The following is an 11,571-nucleotide window of genomic DNA, read 5'->3' as shown; positions in this document are numbered from 1 at the left end:
AGCAATAATTATCGAGCACGTTCACGGACACACCAATGGATATGTAAATGTATGCATTAAATGTTTTATCAGTTGGAATGCAAGACACTAACGGAAAGTAAATAGTCGATTCATGGACTATCGAATCGATTCCTATTGTAAAATATTGCAATTGATTTTAGTATCATAACCAAGCAACTACTTTGGTATTTGCCTTCGAGTTCAGGGTGAATATTTTTCATTCAGCATGGAACGTTGGTATCGGTGGCAGCTCCCTTGATAATATGCACTCATATAGTACTTAATCATTGTCAATAGACATGAGAGGTTGCTTTGCTACGTGACCTTCGTTCTCAGACCACAGTACACTTTCCACACGAACATGGCTTAGATCACTGTGATGATCGACCTACTCTTCCATGGTAACGTTAGTTCATTATACCCAGGGCCGTAACAGCACTTCGTCAGGCCCCCCCCGAAACTTTGGTCTTGGGCCCCCCATAGGGTTATAGACCTAACTTCTGGGGGGCTTGGCCCCCCAGACTCCCCCTCCGGCGATACACTCTTTACCACTATTCATCATATTCATTGGGAGTATGTTTAGTGAGTCAGCTTATGCCGCCTGAGCGCGCGAAGCGCGGAAAATTTCTAGAATTCATGATTTCATCGGTCAGTATGATCGGGAATTGCATATATTGGTATCAATTTTTATCTTCTCTCTGCTCACGTAACCAGATTTGCCGGTAGAGCTGATTGAGGTGTGTTTGAAAAGGTAGGACCACTCAATAATAATTAAACATCTTCGGGCGTATACCCGTTGGCAGGAACGAAACAGCACCTCGTCAGGCCCCCAAAAACGTGGGTCTTGGGCTCTCATAGGGTGATAAAACGACCCCCCCCCCATCACGTTGTTCGCGTTTGTCACGAAATTATCTGTACTGCATTGTGAGCCAGCGCGAAGCGCGAAAATTTTCGATAATTTATGATAAAATCGGTCAATCAGATCGGCGATTGCATATATATTATGCTAACAATTTATTGTCCTCTCTACTCACGTAATTAGATTTACCGGTAGAGCTGAGTGAAGTGTCTTGAAAACGGGAGGGCCCGTAAATAATGATTAAACATCTTCGGGCGGACGGACCCGTTGATATGACTTCGTTACATGATGTTATTTCGTGACTTCCAGTCTGCTATATCAAAACATATAGAATCGCCCAAACGTAGGCTTCTAAACTAAGAGACGCACACGATATCAAATTGGTATTTCTTCACTGGAATAAAATTTTTCCCAGCGGGATGGTATTTGTCTTGTGAGGTTCAGATTGCAAAGACAGGAACATTCGGTGCCAGTCATTTAGGCGCCTGGACAATTAAACCTATTTGCATTTTGTATAGCCTATATAACGAAGTCTTCGGTCTGCACAAGGGCATAGACCTTTTCGGCCAAGCTTTTCTCGCTGCCGATCGTTCTGGCACACTTCTTGGAGTCGCATGTTATATGGCCCAAAACTTGATTGTATGTCATGGTTGGTCGTGGCGCGGTAATGGCCCAATACCCTATAATATAGAGAAACGGCTACATGAAATCGCGCGCCGCGCGATAATTTTTGAAAAAATTGCATAAATTTTCAAAAAATACTCTATGATTTATGCTAATTCACGAAATAATTTTGGGCCCCCTTCGAGCTCGGGCCCCCCCCCAATTGGGGGGTTTGGGGTGCGGCAGTTACGGTGCTGATTATACCTCTATGGGGAAAAGTCAAACAAGAGATCATATATATGTAGGCCGCAAGATTTTGTTTATGGCACCTACCAAATATTTACTGAAGGGACTTACGGATGACAAAGACCTTAATTAAAAATACTTGCGACTTGTCATAGGTATTAAGTGTTTCCGTCATTATCAAGACCCCCACTAGCTCTTGCATATGAGCCGATATTGCCTATATTTATCAGGTGATTGAAGTCCTTTGTTGACTTTGATGCGATCCGGGCGATTACACCTGACGACGAGTTCCTTGTTACTCTTTGCGTCCATAGTTGCTAAGTAACTGTCGCGACCATATCGGCGATGACGATTTCAATGGTCTCAATCAGTTATAATAAAGCGCTAGAGCATGCTACCACAATCAATTTAAAGTTGAGGAGGGACTGATATGGGCGAACGAACCATCAATGTACGAAAGAAATGAATCTGCAGCTAGATTGCTTGCTAAAATATTTTGCCAGAAGATGTTAGATATATCCTGTTTCAGAGTTGTCGTCACGTGATTGTTGAAGCAATTCTCTATCATGTGAAGGAATGTTTCCAACGATTCGTGAACTAGAATTAGAATGGAGGGATGATTCATGATATATAGTGGAGTAATGAGAGACGCTTGTTTCTAATAGGCTACTCAAAAATAGCGACCTATTTCCATCAACTGATCACTTGAAAGAGGAGTGTCCAGCCTGCGTCGGTGAAAGAATAATTTGATCGCGGATGTCTTTACTGTTCACGTTCGCGTTCGTTGTGCAAGCCTCGGAAATTTGAAGGCTCGCGTTCGCAGACCAACTTCGATAGGTTCTACACCAGGGCCACGAACTTCTTTCAAACCAAGAGCTACTTCTTGGGTGCTGATTAGTGAGGCAAGTTTTTGCAACCTTTTTTACAGCATCCGGGAGCTTCCTAAATACTCAAAATGCATGTTTTGAGCTGTTCGAAGAAATTTTATTTTGCAACTTTTTGCAGCTTTCACTAATTTTCCATGCAACACCGTCACGACACCAATGGTTGCTGGTTCGAGTCTCGGTTCGGCCAAGTTTCTATATGTGTCGGAAGTTTATCTGGGCTCCTCATCGCTGAGTCCGCTTCTTAAAAAGCCCAGAGGAAGAGTATGCCGACCTCCGAAGTCGGCAGCTGAGACCTGAAACTGGACGCAAGAAAGCGAGAGTGACTGAAGAGTGGCAGTGAGCGAGCATGGAAAGTCCACAAGACCATAAAGCAAAGACACGGAACTGTGTAAAAATGCATTGCCGTGGCCTGTACAGTGTACAGGCGATAAGCGCCACCGTCGTTGTGGTATAATAATAATAATAATTAAAAGGGCGCTCCCGGGTGAGGACGATCGAGGCTGATCAGAATCATAGCGTTGGACTCTTGACGTTTGGGATGGCTTTGTCCTTCGTTGACGTTTCATGTGTGTGCGTGTGTTGCAGTTCTTTCCCTGTAAGGATGGGATTGACGGGTCCTCCCTGTAAGGATGGGATGGACGGGTCGGTTTTTTGTGGGTGTCCCTGTAAGGATGGGATCGATGGATGTTGCAGTTGCTGAACGAGATATCGTGATATGGTGTTGGCAATCTGTATTAGGGTTCTGTGTTGCAGTCCTGTGGGTATAAGTGAACTTGTTTGATGTCTTGCCGATTGTGATGTTACTGCTTTTTGAACGTGTTTCTCGGATGTATTGGATTGTGTGAGAGTGCCTGTTCGGGCACTTCTCAAGTTTAGGGAGATGTGATGTAGCAGCCCTGCTTGCTACTGCCGCATAATAATCGTCAAATTATATTTTCATCTGCCCAAGACGCACACACAATGTGCAATGCGATACACAAGACACACAATGGGATGTAATGAACAGATAGGAGAACGCCGAAACGACCAGTACGCGGTCTCTTAATCTGGCACCCAGCTCGGTCTGGTACCCGATGTCACAATCTTCTTCGATGTTAATCTTTCTTCGTCGCTATTTCTCGCTCTTTTCTTTCATCATCGGGTCTTTTTACTGGCCTTTTTTGTCGCCGCAATGACAGCGACACGGGAACGAGGAGCCCCGAATAACCCCTGACGGCGAGACTGCAACCCGGGTCTCCTCCGTAGATATCTCAGAAGCTCATCCCTACGCTATCTCTCCGAAATGGGCAATGATTCGAACCATCCAGAAAAGAAAGAAATAGCCTACCTGCCTCATTCGTAAGGGTTCTTGTTAAATCCCTGATAGAAAGTGTTCTCGATCTTGATCTGCTGTGAGTAGGCATAGTGCTGAAGCCTGCCCAACCCAGGCAAGAAGAAGCAGTTTCATTTATCACAGCTGTGTTTTCTTGCTAATAGTGTTTTACTTTTATTGTATAGTAATGCATTCAATAACTAACAAATAGCCTACCGGTACATTTGAGAAAAATCAGTCATTCAGGAACCAGGCGGTATGCAGTGCATTAAAATAATAAATCAGCGGTACGCGAACGGAACTACAATGAATGCTGGTCACTTTTCCAGATTTGCAATGCCGCGGTCTGTAGGATTACAATACCTAGTTCGGGTATGATGGATCTGTGCTTAGGCGAAAGTGCCGCATAAAACTACGCGGACGCCGAAGCACGTACCCGAATTTTGCATAGATTACGATGACAGCTGCTTACGTGGAAATATTGTTTGATGAATTTGGTCAATAGTGGGGTTACCATACGTCCTCTTTTGAGAGGATTTGTCCTCTTTTTTGACTTTTATGAAAGCGTCCTCGGAGGATGCCCTTTTGTATTCTTTTTTGAGATATTGTCCTCTTTTTTGAGAATTTAGGTCAAATTTACGGCCAACATCAACTGAGATGCCGTAAATCAGCATGGAAGTAACTCTCAGGCGGATAGTTCGGGAGCTTAGCCGGAGATAACCTTTTTTAGTCAACCGACTACGAAGTGAGAAAATTTAGCATTTTTATCAGGATTCTCCACCGGTTTTGCAAGTCTGAAAATTCTGAAAAAGTGTCCTCTTTTCAGATTTCCGATACATGGTAACCCTATAGTCAATAGTAATTTGCCAATGTGAATATGATTGGAAAATTGTTACGCAATACTTCTTTCTTTTGTACTCTAAAGTCGGTGGTGGGCAAACTACGGCCCGAGGCCTCATGCGTCCCGCAACACCGTTTTGTGCGGCCCGCGAAAGCCTCAAGAAACGTAAAAATATTTATGAAATTCGTATTAGAGACAAATTACTGTGGGTACTTGATTGAACGATTTCTTAATATATTTCAACATGATATTGATAAGCTTTATTCTTACCATGGTATTTTTTTGTTTCATTGGAAACTCGATAGCCCGACCTCGAGGCGCATTCATTTTGAAAGGTTTCAACTGCTAAACATCGCAGAAAGTGAAACGCGTAAATGACTTAATTCGGACCGCGACTGTGATTTTAGATTGGCAACACCAGCAGGTTAATTACTTTTAGTACTGTACTTGGAAAAACCGACTCGCGAGTGTGTTAGATAGATTCGCCCTTTTTATGCATGGAAGTATGTATCTTTATAATATATATTGTAGAAGTGTATTCAAACGTAAATGATTATGATGCTATGAGCATTGTCTGTCCTGGGGTTAAACCAAAAGTGCAACCAGCAAATCTATGAACAGATCGCTGCTCACAGCCTCAAATTTACATCTAGTTCTAGGAATCTGGACAACCGACTTCGTACTTTCATCCCTATAATTGACAATGAGGTCGACCATCTTATAGTTTTCGTCAATATTTCTGACGCGTGACGTTATCATCAAATAAATGTATGGTTTGTTTTAACCATAAAAATACAAATATACTATTTTCGTGTCACTGTATAATCAAATAAAAATATTGAATTTTGGCTTAATAGCCCAATTTTATATGGTGCGGCCCGCACATGGATTCAAATGTTGAAAGCGGCCCGTGGGCTAAAAAGTTTTCGCACCCCTGTCCTAAGTATTTTCCCCCCATTCAAAATCATAGTCGGCCTCTGTAAGTTGCAGCGCGAAAGCCAAAAACCACTGGTGTAAAAATAACAAGTAGGACTATATAACTATCTGGTATATCGTTTTCTTTTTGATCGAATGAAAGAATAATATTTTAATATACCATGCCATCCCACTCATATGACATCATGAGAGGTACGCCACTCGAACTTACGATTAAAAGCCTATGCTCTTATAATTAGGAATCGAATCACTCATGATTTTTCCCCAACCAGTTTTGGTCTTGACTCTTGACCACTGACCAGCATATATTTATATTCGCATTTGTTTGTTTTCCAGTAATAAATAAATTCTTTTGTTGATCATTTGACACACACGCTTCCCGTGTTTGGTCACTATCATGCAGAACAACTGTTGTGGATGGATTTTCGTACTTGTTTGGACATGGACACTCACAGCTGCAACGGAGCATGTAGAAATCTTGAACGTATGTATATATAATAACCGTGTTTTACCACAGTTATAACATATTGAGCATGTCTATTTATGAGCAGCAGGAGTATATTGAAGCAGTAGCGAAAAAGCGGTCCAAAGGATATTCCCACTCCGAAATGAGAGCAGCAGGTTTGTAACCGTCTTCCGGAATTTAGGAATCCAGTCGCAAGCCGACTTGGTAGAGCGGATTATGTTATGTGGTAGCCTAGAATCCAACAACGATCGTCCAACCTGCGACTGTGCGTGTGCGCTAGCAGAAACATGATTGTCGCTCAGTGTCCATCGGGCTTCCTCACCTAATTCAGCGCCAAATATCCTCTACCACTCGAAATATTTATTTTGTCTCAGGAGCTGTGCCTATTTCAAGACTTCAGACAGAACGCTCAAGCCCATGTGCCCTAAGTCGCAGCTTGAGGCAAATGCCTAGTTCTTATTCGACAACAGGGTACATTGCGTCGCGACTTACCACTCGCAACTTGCGACCCGCAACGCGCTATATGTTGCGTCGCGAGTGAAGTGTATATCAGGATTGAGATATTATATATGTCAATTATTATTACTTTTTTTGTGGTTCTCAAGTAGATTTTGCCTATTCGCAGTACTTACTGAAGTGGTTCTGTTTCCAGACTACTTCCATTTCTACCTGGACAGTATTTTGGACAACATACTTACTTTTTCAATATGAATTTTGAATAGTAGAATGTAGTTTAGGGATAAGATTGCACCACTCTCATGAGTTAAATTGTTATTGGAACTGTGCGTTACAGCGCCTGAATCACGATAACTGAATATATTTACGAAGATTCTACCAATGGGTAGTGTCATGTTATACCACGCTAGCCGAGACAATACATCTTGAGATGTCGTATATAGCCACCTGCGAGTCACTGCTGAAATTATATGCGACTCCGCTCCACCACCAAATACACTTAGACACATACTGACTTTGGTAGGGGGGACGAGGTACCGATGAGACACTGGGACCGAAAATACTTAGAAAATTCTTTATACTCCAATGATTACACTCCGTGGATTTGTCTACAATTGCATGCTGAAAAAGTCTTTCCTCACATGCGAAAATCTTCGACCTGCATGGGTTATGCGGTCTCTGACAGATGTTCCTGTTTTTTTTTTTTTTGGGGGGGGGGGTGTAAAACAAATTTCGGTCGACACATTCATTTATCTTGGTAACCTTCAACTCAAACAAAACAGTAACGTGTAGGGCTTATACCATGCTATATTACGGCACATATTATTTTATTCAGTACCATATTTGGGTGGGCTTTTTTCAATTCAATTACAAAATTTATAGAGTTGATGCTGACGACACCATAGCCAAATCAAGCAAGATAGTTCGACTAACTAATCATGCAACAACAGAGAGACGACTACATACATAGACGCCGGATTTAATAATTACCTGTGATGTTTTATCGCTCTAATGAGCTATTCAGAAGTCAAAATGTAGCTTTACGGGCAATGTGCAGGCTATGTACCCTCAAATTTGTAAATGTATGCCTAAAGCGAAACCTGATTTCGCGACAACATTTGAGGTATTATTTATTCTGTTTTCTGGACGGTTGCGACCAAACATTCTTCTGTGGCTTTGCTGTATCGTAGATTACATTGCACATCGAGAAAAGTTGGAACATTCAAGTTTTTGTCGCGTATGTTTAATAGGTCCCAATAAGGTCGTGTTCCTTCCGACCACCCGGTAGGGACAAATGTTACGTTCCGATAAAGAAATTGACCGTTCATGAATATTTTTTCAAAAGACAGATATTCATGTAGGCCTATGTATATATGTGGTTTGGGTAGAGCTTGTATCAAAGTGTTTAGTCAGCAAAAGGATCTGACTTTATCAGCTGAAGATTTTTCAATTTTTGATCCATCGGTACCACGTCCCCTACTCCTCAGACATTTCATTTTCGCCTTCCAATTGACGCAGTTTAGACATGTCTCAGAAATTAAAACTTGTAGGCCTACTTGTAATTGAGTAGAAATGTAAGGCGGTAATTGTTTCACTCGAGTAGCATCGCTGATCCTTTCGACCACTTATGGTTCATAGGAAAATATTACGGCAAATCAGAAACCGTCATAAATGGAAATGCAAAGATTAGGCCTATTATAATCACAACTGCCACGGCGTTTGATGATGCAAACACCAAGCCTCCAAATCATTTAAAACAATCACTGGAAATTAACCAACGCTTATCTTTGGCTCTGTGCTAGAATCTTCGCGTGTTTATTTCTATTCTGAAGTAACACGTACATACGTCAGGATTCGTTTTAAGCTGTCAATAAACAGTCTGTATTCGTATGGTTGTCTTCCTTGTCTATAATAGACGATGCAAAAGAATGCCTTTATACATCATGGGCCATGATTTATGGCAAAAAAAAATAGTTCAGAAATTCTTTTCCTCGATGCCGATAAAATGTGACAATATATCCAAACTGAACAAGAATTAGCAGGATAAGCAGTAAGCACACGCGTGCAGGTTAGCATGATGAACAGATTAATGATGATAAACGAGTTCCAGTTATCATGATAAGCAGTTCGGCTCTTTGGAAAAGAAGACATCATGTGTCTTTCAATGTTTTAAAGCAATCTTATAGGATCACACCTTGTGCCAGAGTACACAATTCGCTTCTATATGTACAAATATTGTAACGGTTTACCAAATAGCAGTTTTTACGGTTTACCAAATAGCAGTGTGCTCTTTCACAAAATTCAATCACCGATGAATTCTGCAGTTGGCAACTAAGTTTTGAATGAAGTTACTAAACACAATCTTTAATCACAAGCGATGTTTAGAGATGATAACCGCTACCAACGAAAAATGGTTGCGTCCATCTATATTTTCGACAGTCGAAAACGGGTCTTGATTAAAGGAAGATTGAGAACCACAGGATTAAAGTTCACCGAAAACTCAGTCATTCTATTTTATTGCCCTGGTTTCATCCCAGATGATTTTAATAACATCATTTGACTAGTTGCTGTTGTAATCTCGCCGTAATATCACTAACGAAACTCGAACTTTGGTCAATTTATGAAATTGAGCAAACTTCTTAGCGGAAAAATCTGACATCATAGAGCAATTCTGAGCTAAGAATCGGAAATTAGCCTAGATCAATCATCAAAGTTTTTTTCGCGATTCTTTTTTTAAATTTGTACACCAATGTAATAGATCTAATTCGGCTACATTTACCAATATCCCTTTCCTACAGGTTGTCCTCAAACCTCTTTCGATTTCCCCAACAAGAAGCAAATAACCAATTACATTCGTCTTACGGAACCTGTACCTGACCTCGATGAACTCACAGCGTGTGGGAGGTTCAATCTCCACGATGATAAAGTAGAACATCGCTGGATATCATACTTTAAGAACGGCGACGCCTACCTTATGTTGATTGATACTAGTGGAATATTGATTACCTTGAACAACAAATATGCTCGGTTTAATATGAAATTCTACAAGCACCGAGAATATCATATCTGCATCGTGACTTTGGCCAAGACAAATGGAATATCATACATATTCGTCAATGGTGATCTTAGAGGCATGATCGATCTACCAGCTGGTAGTAAGAGGTGGTGGCGTGTTTCTATTAGGACAAGACCAAGATTCTGCGGGTGGCCAGTTTCAGGATTTTCAAGCAGCGAGAGGCATCTTGTCTAATTTCATGTTTTGGAGCAGAGCTCTTCAACTCGAAGAACTTCAAGAAATGTATCGGAATAGATGTGTTTGCCCACAGGATTACTTATTTACACTGGAGCGTGGAAATATTGAAATATTTGGTGGAGCGACAGCGCTTACGCCGCTCTCCTGTCAGTAACGAGAGCACGCGGATATAGTAGCTTGGGCCTAGGCCCTTTTTGTGTATATATAACCCAGTGTAAACTTGATTTATTGTGTGATTGCATATAATTTCAACTGGAATACAGAATTTAAATGCACAGTAAGCAACCGAATAGAGTACAAATTGAACGTTTGATCTTTCATCGTATATATAATAAACGATTTCCACTATACGGAGATTCTCAGTTTACTAGGCCGATCCAGTGGTTCCAACGTGGGCGATATCGCCCCCCCCCCCCCCCAGGAGGTGATTTTGAGAAACAAGGGGGCGAAAACACAAGGGGGCAAAAATTTTAGAACGTCCTGAGAGATATAGGGGAGATGTGGTACCGAGTGATCAAGAATTGCAAAATGATCCTTGGTCGCCAAATCTTCAGCTGATAAGAGCAGATATTTTGATGGCTCAAGAATTTGATACAAGCTCTACTTACCGGATATATATACACATGAATAACCAATTATCGAAAAGATATTTTTATGAACGTTCAACATTTAGTTGCTCGAACATATCATCTGTGCCCATTCCGGTGGGTCGGAAGGAACACGAGCTGGAAACCTATGAGACATACGCTCAACAACTAAGTTCCCCCTTTTCTTGCTGCGTAAAATAATCTGAGCCACAGCAAGCGAAAAAAGAATATTTGGTCGCAACCGTCGAAAATATAGAATAAGTAATACCTCAAATGTTGCCTTGAAATCACGTTTCGATTTCAGCACCAACTTACAAATTCGAGGGTATATAGGCCTACACATTGCCCGTAAATCGAGATTCTGACTTCCAAATAGCTCATTATAGCGATATAAAACATCACAGGTAATTAATCAATACAGCGTATAAATGTGTGTAGACGTGTTTCTGTTGTTACAGCACTAGTTAGTCCAACTATTTTGCTTGATTTGGATATAGTATCATTGGCCTCAACTGTCTAAATTATTTAGCCTATTTGAATTGAAAAAAGTTCACCCAAAGATTGTATTGAATAAAAAACATGCGTCGCTAGATGGCCTGGTACAAGCCCTACACTTCACCTTAAAAATTATCGTATTGAATTTTACAAAGAAAAATGAATGCGTCGATCGAAATTTATTTACACCCCACAAAACAGAACATCTGTCAGAGACCCCATAACTCAGGGGTCGGCAACCTTTTGCTAGTCACGGGCCAAATTTCGGGTGTACAACTTTTTGGCGGGCCGGAATTTTTTTTAGTACTATATTTTACGCTCACTTCGGTATATTATCCCACATTGCTGAAATCTCAATCATCATACCAATCAGAAGACACGTGTATTTACACTTCAACAACACAGAATAAATGTGACAATTGACGCAGCTTGCTTTGTGAAAGGTTTTCAACTTCTGGTAACAAGTCAGATGAAACAAGAATCAGACCCTATTCAAAATGGACGTCCGAAATACGTGATCTTAGCTTGCTCTTCGTGAATTTCATTGTTCAAAACTATTGTTCACATGCGTACGTGCTTCCAAAAATCGATGCAATTTCTTTTGCATTGTTGGTCAAGCTGGGATAAAGA

At 41.1% G+C, this 11,571-nt stretch overlaps 1 protein-coding gene across 2 annotated transcripts; it reads left to right on the top strand.

The window, feature by feature from the left end:
- Positions 1 to 3,517: 3,517 nt before the first annotated feature.
- LOC145439449 (uncharacterized) lies at positions 3,518 to 10,209 on the top strand. 2 transcript variants are annotated; one of them, XM_080316931.1, is made up of 3 exons: positions 3,518 to 6,168; positions 6,236 to 6,305; positions 9,405 to 10,209. In XM_080316931.1, exons 1-3 carry the CDS (start codon positions 6,082 to 6,084, stop codon positions 9,854 to 9,856), a joined length of 609 nt encoding a protein of 202 aa, XP_080173057.1. In that variant the 5' UTR covers positions 3,518 to 6,081; the 3' UTR covers positions 9,857 to 10,209. The 2 variants fall into 2 exon arrangements, with proteins under 2 accessions (XP_080173057.1, XP_080173058.1); XM_080316932.1 differs by having other exon boundaries at positions 3,519 to 6,168; positions 6,239 to 6,305.
- Positions 10,210 to 11,571: the final 1,362 nt, after the last annotated feature.

Source organism: Botryllus schlosseri, chromosome 5, assembly GCF_051294905.1.
Source record: "Botryllus schlosseri isolate E-star chromosome 5, Bs_hap1, whole genome shotgun sequence".
In the NCBI taxonomy this organism is placed as follows: domain Eukaryota; kingdom Metazoa; phylum Chordata; class Ascidiacea; order Stolidobranchia; family Styelidae; genus Botryllus; species Botryllus schlosseri.
This window is presented reverse-complemented; position numbering and strand designations above follow the sequence as displayed.

Coding starts and splice junctions, on each gene's coding strand:
- LOC145439449 (XM_080316931.1), top strand. CDS start 6,082: ATGCAGAACAACTGTTGTGGATGGATTTTCGTACTTGTTTGGACATGG. Junction 6,169..6,235: donor AGCATGTAGAAATCTTGAAC/GTATGTATATAT, acceptor ATTTATGAGCAG/CAGGAGTATATTGAAGCAGT. Junction 6,306..9,404: donor CTCCGAAATGAGAGCAGCAG/GTTTGTAACCGT, acceptor CCTTTCCTACAG/GTTGTCCTCAAACCTCTTTC.